This window comes from Excalfactoria chinensis, chromosome 1 (genome assembly GCF_039878825.1).
Source record: "Excalfactoria chinensis isolate bCotChi1 chromosome 1, bCotChi1.hap2, whole genome shotgun sequence".
Taxonomy (NCBI): domain Eukaryota; kingdom Metazoa; phylum Chordata; class Aves; order Galliformes; family Phasianidae; genus Excalfactoria; species Excalfactoria chinensis.
Genome location: NC_092825.1, coordinates 127,794,831 through 127,810,973, shown reverse-complemented (window position 1 = coordinate 127,810,973; position 16,143 = coordinate 127,794,831). Strand labels below are relative to the sequence as shown.

Genomic DNA, 16,143 nt, shown 5'->3' with positions numbered 1-16,143 from the left:
TTTAGAGTATGGCACCCTTCAGTACAGGAAGTAAAATGTTTGACCTAAAAAGCTGTTGACTTCTAGAGTGATGCATTTCTGACTTAATGTCCAAAAGCCAATTTTACCTAAAAATCCCCAAATTTGGGGAGAAAGGCCTTAATTGACAATCAAAGGTGAAAGAAAACTTTTCTTGTGGAATACAGATTTTTCCCCTTGAAACTGTGTCCAGTGCAAAAATTAGTACTGGTGTGGATTTCAGTGGGCAAAAAGCAATTTATTTGCCCTTGTGGTAGTGTGAGAACAGAACGGATGCAGCAGCAGCGGTAGTCCTAAATGTTTAGAACATAATGAAAAGATGTCTCAAAACATGCTAGGTAGAAGCTGTTAAATAACAAGTAGCTTTTAAATTGTAGCTGCATATTTGGGGCAATAAGGAAAAGCTGCTTTTGAATTTTGAACTCACTGTGCTCCCAATGATTTGCCAAAGGGACACTGCTTGGGATTACAGAATGTCCCAGGTTAGAAGGGACCTCAAGAATCACAGATCTCCAACTCCCACCCCCCCATCCCACTGCAGGTAGGGCCACCAACCTCCACAAATGACTGACAATTACTTCAATTTAGAAATGCTGATGGATAAAAAGAGAATTAATTGGGGAAAAAAATAGGAATGAAAATCAGTCCAGTTGTAGGTAGCCTTTCTCTTTGATTTCATTTCTTCAGTCTTTATAGTGTGTGGTGCAGTAGTCACAACTACAGTTGTGGAGAGCAGACTTTAATTGTGATTAGATTTAGTGCAGGGGGTTTATTGAGTACACTTGGTATTTATGCTCTGCATGGCAAGCCTTTGCAGATGTGAAATGCATAACATAGTTTGTGAGAACAGTCATTATAGAACTTGAGCTTCATTTATATTACAGTACACAAAAAAACCCCAGTCTGTGATGGTACCGTATGAAGCTCTTCCTTACCTAACTTCATTTCATGCTCCAGTAAAGACAGATATATTTCTGATAGCAAAACAAAGTTTTAAAGATAAGCAGCATATACGTTTGAGTTTAATTGCACGTGATTAACAGTTGGCTGAATGCTTATTATTTAGAGCTGTGTTACACATGTATGTGAAATTCGGAGAACAGCATGAGAATCATCTCTGAATTGACTGATGATTTGTAACCATTTAAATTAGAGCTAGTAACTTCTAAGTATTTTAAGAGAAAGGAGGGACATGGATGCTTTTCGAGGAAAAGGCTTCTTTCCTTTGAATGTAGACATGACTGTGTGCATGTCACTTAGAAATCCCACTGTAAGCAACTGTTTGTTAGGTTCTATGCTAATCAAACCACAGTGAAGTTGGTAGGAAAGTTGTATCAATTTTAGTACTGTCTTCTATTTTCATACAGGTATTTTGCCCTTGGTCTCCTGTATCACTACAACGGTCAAGATGCTGCAGCACTTCAGGTGAGTATAAAGCTTTTAGCATCAGTAATTATAAAATCCTAGCTGTTATACTGCTAAGCGTTCTCAGATGGTGAAACCACACATTGTGGGTACTGAATTAGTTGAATGTAGCAGGTACAAGAAAAGCCTGTGATGGAGAGGAAGTGTGAATTCTATAATCAGTGAAGTCCCTCACAATTCGTGTTCATAGAAGCTTTTTTTTTTCTAACTGCATGCATACCATGGCTAATGCTAAGTGTTGTTATAGGCTGTATACTTTTTGAGTCATAAGCATGTTTAAATACTTTCTAATCTTTGCGTGTTGTTGTTTTTTTTCCAGTTATGGGTGCAAATAGTTGATGGAGACATCGAAGACTCTACACGTTCAGATCTCTATGAATATGTAGTAGACTTCCTGACATTCTGCTCAGACCAGGATCTGGTGTGGAAATACTCTGAATGGGTTTTACAAAAAAATGAAGAGGTTTGTGATTGGTGCACTTGGTTTGGTTTGTTTGTTTGTTTTTCCACATTTCTGGGATAATTTTCAGATCTTTATTAAAAGCTCATTTAAAAGGTTAGCTGCTGCTGCTTTTTCTTATAAGCAAACTCCAGTGAAGGATGATGTTTCTGCTGGGCTGTGGAATAAACAGCCTTCATTCATTGCAACACCTCATTGCTTAAAAACAGCAACAACATCAAAAACCTTATTCCAGCAGAAGTAAAAATGCAACTTTGTAATACCTGTTAGTGTACTGTTAAGAGGCATGCTTTATGCTATGTTAGTCTGTACTGGTGGAATAGGTCATTACCTTAGCAGTATTGATTTAAAGTTCAGTTTCTGTGTGACAGATTTAATCTGTGCATATTCAGATCTCCATCTTACACTTCAGTCCTTTGCAGTAAACTGTCCCACTGTTATGCTGATCTGTTCACAGAATCACAGAATTATCAAGGTTGGAAAAGACCTAGAAGATCATCTAGTCCAATCATTACCAATACTTCCCAGCTAAATCATATCCCTAGTTCAGTACCTCTCCTAGCTAGTGTAGAGTATATTCAACAGAAGGTTTATAGTCATGACAGTGTGTAGACTGCTGATTGAGGTAAGGGAGATAGAAGTGGGTATGATCGCATTAAGCACAAAGCAGTGTAATCTTAGTAGTCTGAGAGGCAGTTTTGTGTTGTCTTCTGAATAAGGTACCGACTGATCTGATAGTGCTGTTAAACAAATATTGAAATGATAATAAAATGGCTGACATTGAGTTCCTAAACGCAATTGCCTTTTTCTAGGTTGGAGTGCAGATTTTCACTAAAAGACCTTTGGAAGAACAAGAGAAAAACAACATTAATCCGGATGATATCATCAGTTGCCTTAACAAATATCCTAAAGCACGTATTAAGTATCTAGAACATCTTGTATTGGAAAGAAAAATAGAGGTGAGTCCTGCAGGAATACCAAAAGTAGCCTGCATGCTAAATCCTACTTGTATGATGAGCAACTCTGAAGCAAGCCAAAATCAAGAAGAAATGAGCATTATTGAAGTTATTTAGATATTAAGCTTTCCATGCTCTCTGTATTTTATGGTTAGACTAGGAGATAAGAATCTGTGATCTATATTCTGTTTTCTTCATCTTTTCAGCTCTCACTATGGCAAAACAATTGCTTACCTTTGCATCTGATTATCACATACTTGTCTGCCTCACTGGTGAGGCTCATTCCATAAACAGTGATTTAGGATTTTTCAATGAAAATTTCCTTGGTATGTTTGCTACTATTCAGTATGGCATTCATTTAGACTAAACAGTACATCCTGGAAGGGTTGTACATGTAAAGCTTCAAGATACCTGCAAAGTGTACAAGAGAAGGTGAAACAAGGATGTGTTCAGTCTATCAGAGTTGACTGCATATCAGTTGCTGGAAACCTTTTTATTTATGTATTTATTCCTGTTGTGTGCCATTTGTCATTTTTAAACATTCAAACTTACTGTCATTTAGATATGATATATAGGTATATTTTACCTTGTCCTTTTGGAGAGAGACAACTAAAACATGCACCTCTAACTCTAGAATTCCAAGCATCTCCAAATGTTGAATATCCAAAAAATGTGTTCACTAGTCAGAAGTGACAGTGTAAACAGTATGTTCTTTTTATTTTAAGCAAGAAAATGTTTTGGTACTTGGATGTAAGACATTTTAAACACAGAAGAAATTGCAATTGCTTTAGCCTGAAAACATGAAAAGAAATTCAGTAGACCAGTTAATGAATTTACATTACTAAAATATACATGCTGAACCAGTGGTTTGCTGCTGTTTCAGATAGTCAAGGTGCATGACACTGACCAGCGAATGTTCTGATTTCTTATGTCACGCATATTTTCAAGTAAACTTCTAAAGTTGGTTTTGCAGAATATTTCTAGCAGAAGTAATTTATAAGTAAATCTGCTCTGCCTGTTTATAAGTACTGAGTTATGCGTTTACTTGTTCTTTAGAAAGTATTTGATTACTGTGACTGCTGTAGTGAGAATGTTTCAAACAGTAGTCAAACCATCAGCTTGTATTGTTGGCTGACATAATGAATAACACTTAGACCTGCCTCTGCCTTGCTCAGATTTTACTGCAGAAATGGAAAAGTTGAAAGAAGATACTTAAGTATGGAGAAAACTGTGTTAGGTCAAAGTTACTTTTAGTAGAGAAACAAGAGAAGACTACATAGAACATACTTGTAGTCAAAGGCGAGAGATCTGTTCTAGTGTATTGAATGGAAATAATTTTTGCACAAAAAAACTCACAGTTGAATGTGTCTATTTAAGGTAAAGATGAGCTTACAAATACAATGCCATCTGTTTTTCAGAAGTAGTTGCATTGTTGAGATAGAGAACCTGTAGCTGTAGTTATAGCATATCCTATCTTGTGAAGCTGGTCTGAATAAGTTCGCTAATTGCGTGAACTAAAGTTTTCTGAATAATTTGAATTAAACGAATGAACTTGAACATCTTCATAGAATTACATAAATATCAATTGAAACGTTACTGATGGGGAGAAGGGATTGTCTTTGTAAACTTGAGCTAACAATGTTTATTTCAACTGTAGAAAGAAAAGTACCACACTCATCTAGCTGCCTTGTATTTGGAGGCGATACTTCATCTAAAATCTGGGACCACAGACAACTGTATGGAAACAATTGAACTGCTGTTGAAATTACGTAGCCTTCTTCAGAAGTCTGATCTTTATAGGATTCACTTTATTTTGGGTAAGATGCGTTTCTCTGTAGTTTTGCTTTCTGCTGGAACCAACATATACTATTTACTAAGTCCTCATAAAGATAGAAAATGAAAATATTTGAGATATCATAGAACCACAGGATGGTTTGGGTTGGAAGGGACCTTTAAGATCTCCTAGTTCCAACCCCCCTGCTATAGGCAAGGACACCTTCCACTAGACTGGGTTGTTCAAAGCCTCATCCAGCCTGGCCTTGAATGTTTCCATGGAGGGGGCATCCATGTCCTCACACTGGGCCACCTGTTTCAGTGTCTGGTAGGATGCTATGTTTTCATTCTAGGTGAAAAACACAGCTGATAAAACCCCAATGGTTATTTTTGTTGTACAGCAGTGTTGTACAGAGCCAAGGTTATTCCAGTTTCTCAGCAAAAGGCTGAGAGGAAACAGAATCAGGATAGCTGACCTTCACTGGCTGAAGGGATATTCCATACCATATGGCATCATGCAGAGGGTCTTGAAGGGTGTGGGAGCACCTCTCTCTTCTGCTTGCTGTGGAGCTAGCTGAGCTGCCAGCTTCTCTGCAAAATGAGTGGAAATTGAGCTCTGTGGACTTGCTGAATTGAATTGGGAAGAGAAAGTAGCAGTCTTTTCCACTGAGCAAACGTTACCTTGTTTCTCACTTAACAGACAAAATCCGTGGCACAGACCTTCACATGGAAAGTGCAATTTTATATGGAAAACTAGAAGAACATGAGAAGGCTTTGCATATCCTTGTCCATGAGTTAAAGGACTTCCGTGCTGCTGAAGAATACTGTATATGGAACTCTGAGAACAGAGATCTACCGTACAGACGGAGGCTCTTCCATATGCTGCTGTCAGTATATCTGAATCCAGACACTTCGGATTGTGCACTCGTCACGGCTGCTGTAGATCTCTTGAATAACCACGCTGCTGAGTTTGATGCAGCTCTGGTTTTGCAGCTGGTGCCTGACAGCTGGTCAGTGCAGCTCCTCTCCCCATTCCTGGCTGGAGCGGTGAGGCAAAGCATTCATACAAAAAGAATGACTCAGGTTGCACTTGGATTAGCACAAGCCGAAAACTTGATCTACAAATATGAGAAGGTAGGGTTTTGTTATGTTTTGTTTTTAATAGAGGCACTTGGAAGTTTTATTACAAGTCTGAGGATTTAATTATAATCAGACACCTTAAGAATGAGGGCAAAGTTGACTTCAGGTCCTTGGCAGTTCTAATTGCTGCATTTATTACATTTTTGTGATGGCAACTATAGTCAATTTTGTGCTTCTATAAAACAAAAGAGGAGGTGGGGCTTTGAAAAAGGAACGGCTTTGAACTGAATGGAATGATGGAAATACATTTGGGATTTCCAGATGAATGAATTTCTTCCACAAATTTATCAACTGAGTTCTGTTTTTGTTTGTTTGCTGGGACTGAGCCATGTCAGAAGTTGCAAGAAAGCTTGCACAACACTTGGCATTGAAGCTTATTAATAGCTTTTGATTTTGTTAAATCCACTTGAGGAGTATTTTATTCCTGGCTGTAGAGCAGTGTTAAAGTTTTCTTGCGTATAATTAGATCTGTTTCCTTCTAATGAAGATTTATCCAAGAAAATCTGTCTGCAGTAAGAACTCGACAGTGCTCTGTTTGCTGTGGAGTTGTGTTTCTTGTTTAGCAAGCTGTATCAGGTTTTCAGTTGCATTAAATGTGCTTTTCTGTGTGAAACAAGCTAGTATGGATACAGAGACTGAATTTCATGTTAAATAGTTCAAGCTACTTTTGCCATCAATTTGGTACATTTTAAATGACTCACAGGTGTAACTAGTGAAATGTTGCTTTTTTTTTTCTGCTGTATCTTAATTTGACTCTATTCAATAGTAAATTCATATTTGGATTTTTTTTTCCTCCATAGGTCAAACATAAAGGAACTCCAATTCTCCTCTCGGACAAAAAGGTCTGTCAGGTGTGCCAAAATCCTTTCTGCGAGCCCGCATTTGTAAGATACCCAAATGGGGGTATGGTCCACACACACTGTGCTGCAAACAGACATCTGAACTCAAATGTGACTCCTCAGTCTTCCAGCTCCAGCAGTGAGACTTGAAATATGTTCCAAGTCCCAGAGGTTCCCATGACTTATATCACACTGAAAGCAGACTGGAAAAATGAAAAAAAAACAAGTGCAGCTACTTTAAGCATAAATCAAGATGAACAGATAGTCATTGGGTTAATGGGAAGATGTAAGTAAGTATAAAATACGGCCAATTGCCTTCTCAGTTTCTAATGAATGTAAATAGAGGAAAAAAAAATTCACTACCAGAAATGGAGAGGTGCAAATATAGACTTCTGTATATAGTAATAAGCAGTCAAAGAAAGTGAGCCTTTTTTTCCACAGTAAGGACTAATGTTACAGAGACAAGGTAAACCATTATTTTCAGAAATGTCACTTTGCACTGAATGTGGTGTTGATACATTTGTAGAGGTGGAGATGGTATCTACTGGAGTAGGAATTCTTGAAGCATTGCACAACAAGACTGCCATCATGCAGCTGACTATCAGGACGGAAACACACTTTGCTCATGATGTTTGCTGCAGCACATCCTGGTTTGGGCTGGATTCTCTTCCCCAGGATCACATAATGAACGTGTTCTTTGCTCTACAAGTTGTTGGCTTTTGCACTTTTTTGTACTCTTATTTCCTTTCTCTCCTCTGCTGTATGGAATTTAAACTTAAGCACTAGCCCGCTAATTTTCTGCTCCTATCATTACTGTAGTAAACTGAGTGGAAACTGATAGCCTTGGTCACACAGCTGTGCGTGGATGAAGAAATGAAGTCAGATTACCTGGTCAGACTGTAGTCACTTTTTTATGGGGCAAGAAACTTTTAATATTGGTTTATTTATTAATATGCAAGTATACTGTACATACAGTTGAATACATTTATCTTATATCATCATAGGGTTTCCTTGGAGGATAAAGGATGTAGCTGATGTGCAGGCATGTAGGTTATGTGCTTAAATGTTTGTTATAACTTAAGCAGACTGAAACTCAACAAGAATGGGTATTAATACCTGTGGATGACTTTGTGCAATCATGGGAAGGTGGCATAACTGGGAAGAAATCTAATAAGGTGCACTACAGAGATATTGGATTTGTTGCGTTCTACAAAATGCTCTGTGAACTAAAGTTTTTTTCAGACAGCAACAAAACTTGTACTGAATTACCACGATAAATCATTCAACCATTTTAAAGCAGTTGATGGGCTGCTTCCCACAAGAGAAGCTCAAATAAAATAGTATTTCAAAGTGAAAGCTCAATGCAGCTGAGAGTGCCAGTGGAGCTGATTACTGCTTTAGTGTTCCAAATCGGAGTTGAGACTTTCAGCAGAGCAGGTTATTTGTGTGGTAACATCTGGATGTGGGGTCAGAAGAGATCTCCTGTTACAGAAACGTTGGCTTATGGAACAGCTTTTTCAACACCATTGCAGTCCAGAAATGGGCAACCAAGACTGCATGATTGGGGGTTGGAGGGGAGTATCCATTTCTTTGTCTTGAAAGTAAAAGTCCTTTGGATCTTTGCTGAGTCAGAAATCAGTAAAGTAAAGCTGTTGTATTGAGTTTTAAAGAAAGTAGTTAAGTTTTGCAGCTCCTTCTGCTCAGACATGAAAGACAAACTTAATGAAAAGCACCTTCCGAAAGGCGTTCTCTCTCATTTCTGAGTTGTGGTACGAGTGATTCTCCTGTGTAGCCTTGGTATGAGCGGGTTCTGTGTCTCGTATTCCTGATTTCTGTGCAACCTGTGTACCAACAGCAATGAGAAATTTCTAGTTCCACGTCTTCAAAATAGTTGCTGGCAGGGGCGGAGGCTTTACAAAGATTGGAGAAGCTTCTTGTGTTCATTGGCGTGCCGCTCATAGATACTTCCTTTTGCTGTGAGCGTCCTCAGCGTGCTCTTTGTTTCTGTCTAATAGGGAGGTAATAAAGCAGACATCACTCTCCAAGCTTAAGATGTTCAGGCCATGAGGTAGTGATGAGCTCTGTCAACTCGTGTTACGATGGAATAGAGATCATATTATTCAGATCACAAAACAATTAATAATTATGGTGTGAAAAGATACATCTGTAAAATACATAAAGATTTATTAATAATGATTTTCTTCAGGGTTTTACTTTCAATTTAAAAACATAGCAGATACAAATTAATTCTACATACAAAAGAAATACATGAATAGGAGCAATGCTAAGGTAGCAGATTTGCAATCACAGATGACCAAGAAGGCAATTAATGTTTAACTTGGGAGATTGGATCCTTTTAGTTCTCCAGGAACGTGGAGTGGAAAAACACTAATATTTGTTTATACATTTTTCACCTGTTTTTTTTTCTTTTTCTTCAGTAAAATTGTGTGCTACGGCTGGTGTGGATGAGTTAATGTGCAAGTCCCTCAGAAGTAAAATGAAAAAGCAAAAACAGAGTTATGAGGCTGAGGTAGGGCCTAGGAGTGCTGTGGCAGGTGAGCGGTGCTGTTGCAGCGAGTGTACAGCACTTCAGCAGCTGGGATAACATTCAACCAGGGGAAATGGTAGCCTGTGTCAGCGTGGTGTGTGTTATCCTCTGTTTTATAGCCAGGAAATATGTGAAAGTGTGTGCACTGAAGTGCCCTTTGGCAGGGCAACCACTACAGCTCTCAGGCTCTGGGAGATTAAGCCTGATGTGATCTTTAGGAGTTCTTAGATCTGCCCTTGGAGAAAAGAGATTCAGTCAGAATATGTTTTCTTAATGCAGCTCTTGATAAGGTTAAAAAGATGTGTGTGTGTGTATTACACACATATATGTGTGTATATACATATATTTTGGGTCATCATGTGATGGTTTTTTTCCCTCCCCAAGGCAGAAAGAGAGGAGAAAAATAAGAAAGTGCCTATAATCTGATGTTCTGTTCAAATGAATAGCCATATGCTTATGACTAGAGAGAATTTCAGATAGGTCTTAATTGCTGTGATTTAAAGAAGAAAAATGATCATGTCTCTAATAGTACAAGAATAATGGGCTGAAAGTGAGGAGAAAACAAACCCTGTTATACAGAGCACATCACGCATTACCTATGGGCTGACCGCTTCAGGCAGCGGTGTGGCTTCTGGGTTACAAGGGGAAATTGTATTTAGTGCCAACCTCCAAAAGCTCTTAAATTGCATCACAGTTCTAACACTAAATTTGGAGAGTTCTGGATGTTCCTTAGCATCACTTAAGCACATCAACAACATGAAACCTGAGTAATGTCAGCTGTGGGAAGGTAGTGGTAGGGATGGGGGAGTATGTATGCTTTGAGACCTCTACTAGATGCTGGAAAACAAGCATTATCCTAACTGTCTACTTAGTCTTTATAACAGAATCTCCTGTTTGCTGGACTCCTATCCCAAATGACATTAAAAATGTTATTTTCTGCAGTTGTAAGAGGTAAATTCATTTTACTACTCTTCTCAATTTGCTTAGATCTAACTCTGCCGTAACCAGCACCTTTCCATTGAGTTGCCCTCCTCTTGCCCCTACTGTTTTGTTTTCTCCTGCTGTACAAAACTTTAGAGCTTATGCCCTGTGAGCACTGGTAATTAAACGTGCTGCTATTTTTAAAGGGAAAAAGGAAGAGAAATGATGTTCTGGAACGTTTGATTAAAAAGCTAAAAGTCCCTTGCATTAAATTGGTCCGATGGAAATTGATACTGTTCCTGCTTTCTGAACTAACGATTATGTTGGTGAACGTAATACAGCAGTATGTGAGATGTACAGATGTATAAATATGTTGATTTGTAATAAAACTTCTTTTAATTAACGCTTGTTGTTCATTCCTGGATACAAAGGCAATGGGATGCGAACAGCCGAGTGAAGGACACATTCGGTGACTGGCAGATGACGATGGTCAAATGGAAGGCTGAATTTCAGCAGCTACAGGGTCTTCATAAATGAAGCCAAATGGCTGTTCTTCAGCACTGGTAGATCTTACTGAATCTGGATGTTTTCACACATTCCAATGGAAGTAGCTACTGCCATTAAAGACGTGGGAAGCCTGAATGTGCTATACGAAACCAAAGTCATCTCTTCTGCCATTTAAGTCTGTGGTTACACTGGCAGATATGTGGGCAGGGAAAGGCTGGTTCTTCTCTGATTTTCAGCTACAATGAACCAGCTGCTTAGGCAGTTTTCTGGCCTTCACTGGAAACCTAGATTCTTGTCATCTCTTTTTTTTGTGTCTCTTTGTTCAAGCTCTTGGGCAAGGATCCTGTCTGTTATGTGAGCTCAGCTCCATCTCCTTGGAGCATCTTGGTGCTCATGAAGCAGAGAATAGAGTAGGCAGCAGTCTGGGGCAAGTTCTGCTAGGGAATGCGGTCCTAGTGATGCTGTGGGTTTCTGTGGGATGCTGAAGACAAGCTGTACACCATGTGACTGGTGAAAATACCACAAAACTGACTGTACTGAAAGGATTCCTTGGTTCAGAGTTTGCTTGTATTTGTTTGACACAGTTCCTGCGGTCCCATCAGGCTTGGCTTATTTGTTTGGCTGAAGCAAAGGCTTTTGGGTATGTTGGGGGTTCCTCAGGGGCCTCTTACAGTGGGTGTTTGGGATGCAGAGGTTGGTGTACTTGATACTGGAAGGATTGAAAAGCATAAAATCATTAAGACTGGAAAGGATGTTAGATGATCCAATCCAGCCAGCAGCCCATCCCCACCATGCCCACTGACCATGTCCCTCAGTGCCACATCCACATGGGTCCTGAACACCTCCAGGGATGGTGACTGCACCACCTCCCTGTGCAGCCTGTGCCACTGCAGCACCACTCCTGAGAAGAAATCGTTCCTGTTATCCAACCTGAACCTCCCCCAGCACAACCTCAGGCTATTAACCTCATTGCATTACTGCAACAAAAATGGCAATGCAAAAAGGCATCATAAAAAAAAGCACGGTGGAAGTTCAGCCTGTTTTGCCCCTTGACAGTGGTTAGAAAATAGCCTGTGCTAATCACCCAGTTGGCAACTCCTTCCAAGGCAATCAATAGGGCACTGCTGTTCTGGCAGCAATGGGCCCCAGGGGCCCAGTCCAAAACTAACATCCGTAGCTGCAGGACAGCACAAGGTCAGGAAGGCCAATGCTGCCAATGGGACACTGATGGCTGAACATCAGCAGGTTTTCAGTAGGTAATGAGGCTGATGATAACATCGCCTCAAAAGCTGATAGCAGTCAGGAGCAATGCTATTATTGCCTGTAACACCCTGAAGACACTGCCTTGTCAATGTGTAGCTGTCTGTCCCTGCTGTGTGTTAAAATCAGAGAAACTTGAGCTGTTTGGGTTCTCCAGACATGGTACGGCCCAGGCCTGACTCCAAGCAGGGTCAGCCTGGGTCGGGTTGGTTGTATGGTTTCAGGCCATTGTTGACAAGATTGGGCCTAGAGTGGGATCAGCTCTTTTCCAGAGGAAAGCAATGCTTAAGCATCCAAAGGAGTCTGTCCAATGTAATGTCTGGAAAAGAACAAGGCTCTTGGAGATTTCCAGAAACCATAGCTGACGGCAGCCTCAGGAGTATCTGTTTGTATCCAGCCTGGCCTCGAGTACCTCCAGGGATGGGGCACCACAGCTTCTCTAGGCAGCTGTGCCAGCACCTAGCCGCTCTCTGAGTGAAGAATCTCCTCGTAGCATCTAACATAAACCTGCCCTCTTTTAGTTTAAAACCATTCCCTCTTGCCCTATCACTCTTGGACTATATAAAAGGCCAGTTCCTCCTCCTGCCTGTGAGCTCCCATCGGGTACTTGAAGGCTGCAATCAAGTCTCCTCACAGCCTTCTCCAAGCTAAACAGTCCCAACTCCCTCAATCTTCCTTCACAGGAGAGGTGCTCCAGCCCTCTGTTCATCTTAGTGGCTCTCCCCTGGACACATTTCAAGAGCTCCACATCTTTCTTGTGCTGGGGGCCCCAGGTCTGGATGCAGTACTCCAGATGGGGCCTCACAAGGGCACAGTAGAGAGGAATAGTCCCTTCCCTTGCTCTGCTGACTCTCTTTTACTGTAGCCCAGGGTACTCTTGGCCTTCCAGGCTGCGAGCGCACACTGATGGTGCTCTTAAAGCATCATTATTTTGTACAAATGATTCACTAAGCTGTCGACTTAACTCCCTGTGGGAGGACAAATGGGAAGATCTCCTTGGTTTAAACCATGCTGTGACAGGATTCAAAGCCAGCTAGAAACAGTTTTGCCAGAGCCTTTTTTCAAAGGCCACAGCCCAGTGAGCTCCAAGAGGACTCTGAATTAAAAGCCAGACATCAGTGAGCCATGAGTTGGAACAATTCTAGAACAGAAACACTTGTGAGCTGGGTGCAGAGAAAGGAGACTTAGAAATCTGAGAGCAAATCTATCCCATTGTGTCTTGCCAGGTTCTGACTTTACGCTAGGCTTCAGAACAGATTTCAGTGGCTAAGCTGCAAAATGTCTTCCGCCCACCCCATCCTGCTCCACTGGGAGAAACCCTGCTGGTTTTATCCCACTAATTCTTCTTTTGGGGTGCAAGAAGTCCATTGTGCCTGCAGGTTCCTAGTAACCTAGTTAATGGCTGCTAAACTGTTCTTACAGGGATGATATCTGTGAGAGAGCTTCAACTTCATTTTCTTTCTTCATTTTCTCCAAAGCCCAAAGTCAGCACCCTCTTCTCATCAGAGCACTGCCAGGTGTTTGGCGAATGCATCAATTATGCCTAATTTCTTACACCCAAGTTTCTCTGGGCATAGCCTGAGCCCCTGGCAGTGATGGGAGTAGTGCCCACGTCTGGGAGCAGACATGACAGTTGCATCTGGACTTCCTCATTTCTTTCATGTCATCAGTGTAACATCAAAAAGCTAAAGCTACCCAGTGCTTTTGGGCAGTTCTCTTTGTTTCACAGCATTTTCCTAAGAAAAATAAGATGATAGATAGATAGATAGATAGATAGATAGATAGATAGATAGATAGATAGATAGATAGATAGATAGATATCCCTAGCATTTTGGGGGGTGAAGTTCATTCCAGCTGCAAGCAAATAGCTTTGTGAACTGTGAGTATCTTGACCTCTGACTTCAGCGGAGGAGAAGCTCAGAGCTATCAGAAGTTTTCTCTCACATGATGACATCTTACATTATGACATTATACCAGCACTAAAATATCGAAGTGTTGTTGTGTGCTCTCAGCAGTGCAGGGACTTATAAGAAAACTTTTAGATATATTTAGGGCTACCTTCCAAAAATGAACACATAGTTTCTCTAGCGTAATAATGGAGAATAAACTTCCAGACCTCGCTAGTGCTGGACAGAGCACTGGCACAGTGGAACGCTATCAAGAGTCTTCTTTCCTTCTCTACTCCTTGCCCGCTACTCCTTGCTCACCTCTACAGCATCTCCACTGTGTTTACAATCTCCATTATCAGTACTTTGAAGCGTGTGGTCTGTGTTCATGCAAGGTCTGCACGTGCACACCTTGCAATATAATCTCATTAACTTGCCCTTTCCAAAGATAACGAGTGTGTTTCCCATGTTCCACCTCATCTAGTGGTTTAGAAAGCATCGCATGACTTCCTTTTATTAACTCAGAAACAGTGAGAAAAATCCCACTCCCACATAAAATGTCAAGGATCTCATCCAATGCACCTAAGTTCAAAACCAAAGCCATCCATCAATTGTTTCATTGCTTTAATTATTCATATTCGATATTTAAGGTTCAGCACAATTTGGATTTGCTTTTGAAGAGCTGATTCAAGAGAACAAATACAAGAACATGAGACCTGGGGGGTCTATGCAGAACCGTGCAGGGAGAGAGAGGGAGCACTTGGAAAGAAAACAGAAGAAGGGATCAGCATTCTGTGTCTTAACAGGGCAGAAGTTGCAGAAATGGCACTAGAAATCCAGAGGAAGGTGTGAGCAAGTGGCAGGATGAAGAAAGGAACAGAAGCAAGGCAGAAGAAGGGAAGAGGTGAAAGAAAAATTAGATGATGCTGCCAGTGTCCACCCAGATTTTAGGGCAGCATTTCCAGCTGGAGACACTCACAGATGCTGTGGCTTTGTCATCACTGCCCTGAGAATCAGATGCAATCATCTCCATCCTCCTCCCATTCTCCTTCTTCCTCTGCTGTTCCCTGTGCCTCACTCAGATTGCAAGACCTGAGTTATCATCTGAAATGCAGCACTGCTCTTTTTGCTCCCCCTTCTCAGTTCTGGTGGCTAGAAGGGGCTGGGCATATCCTCAACAACCTGAAGACATTTATTGATACAGATATATACAAAAGGGATAATAACAAGCCTGCTTAATAAATGTGAAATGGACTTAATACCATCTAATTACTGCACCTGTACCAAAAGGCAGAAGGGAAAATGTAATTAGACTCCAGAATTAGATGAAGGGCAAGAACAGTCTAGTAACAGCTACCTCATCAATAAGCGTGGAGGTTATAACTGGCAAATTAAGTGTGACTGCACTGGTGGAAGCAATGTGAGCAGCAAGTATTAACTGACCTTGTGACAACCTGCATAACAGCTTCTCTTCATCACTCATCTTTTTCGATTTCCTTCTTTCAAAAGACTGGCAGGATTCTTCCATGGCCTCATGTTGGGGTTAGCAGTTTAAGGCAGCTTGTGTCATTTCATACAGATAAATTTGGTTTTTAGATCTATGCAGACAACAGATGACCAAAATTCCCATAGTTCTTCAGTGTGACTGAGCCACGACCTCCTGTCAGTGTGCATTTTCACTCAACAAGCATCCTATCTGAGAGATTATGTGGGCTCCTGGGCTTTGGGAACTGCTGCTAACCAGGCAGGGATTGGAGCTTGTCTTTGCCTGGAGACTGGTGTCGGGAAATAAGAATCTGCAAGCAGCTTATGCACAGGTAAGGACATTTCCTTGTACTGTCTTTAGACAGTATTCCCTTCCCCTCTTTTCTTTGGTGGTTGCTTATAAGATGAAGGGTCTCCTGGTAGACAACCCCTTGGGCCCTTCGCTGAGAATGGCCTTGACTCTGTACAGCACTGCTTGGCATCAATCATTAGCATCAGTTGTTATCAACACTGTTCTTCTCCTAGAGCCAAAATATAGCATCGTAACAGGTACTCTGAAGAAAAACAATTCCATTGCAGCAGAAACTAAGGCACCATTCCAACAATTATTCAGCCAAAATTGTTCAGCATTGTAAGGACCTACAGAGGCGTGGGAACATCAGTTTCAGACACAAACTTAGCAGCCCCTCCTCTGTCCACGCATAGAATCATAGAATCATAGAATTACCCAGGTTGGAAAAGACCTCAAAGATCATCAAGTCCAACCGCAGCCTAACCATAGTACCCTAACTCTAAAACCCCTCTGCTAAATCATATCCCTGAGCACCACATCCAAACGACTCTTAAACACATCCAGGGATGGCGATTCAACCACCTCCCTGGGGAGCCTATTTCAGTACTTAACTACCCTTTCTGTGAAGAAGTC

At 41.0% G+C, this 16,143-nt stretch overlaps 1 protein-coding gene across 1 annotated transcript in view; it reads left to right on the top strand.

The window, feature by feature from the left end:
* TGFBRAP1 (transforming growth factor beta receptor associated protein 1) overlaps positions 1-10,480 on the top strand; it is a 32,525-nt gene extending 22,045 nt beyond the window's left edge. The window contains exons 7-12 of the mRNA XM_072338848.1: positions 1,386-1,443; positions 1,763-1,906; positions 2,716-2,862; positions 4,517-4,676; positions 5,333-5,766; positions 6,573-10,480. Coding sequence (XP_072194949.1) covers positions 1,386-1,443; positions 1,763-1,906; positions 2,716-2,862; positions 4,517-4,676; positions 5,333-5,766; positions 6,573-6,761 — 1,132 coding nt within the window. The 3' untranslated portion in view covers positions 6,762-10,480. The remainder of the gene's footprint in view (positions 1-1,385; positions 1,444-1,762; positions 1,907-2,715; positions 2,863-4,516; positions 4,677-5,332; positions 5,767-6,572) is intronic.
* The last annotated feature ends 5,663 nt before the right edge of the window (positions 10,481-16,143 follow it).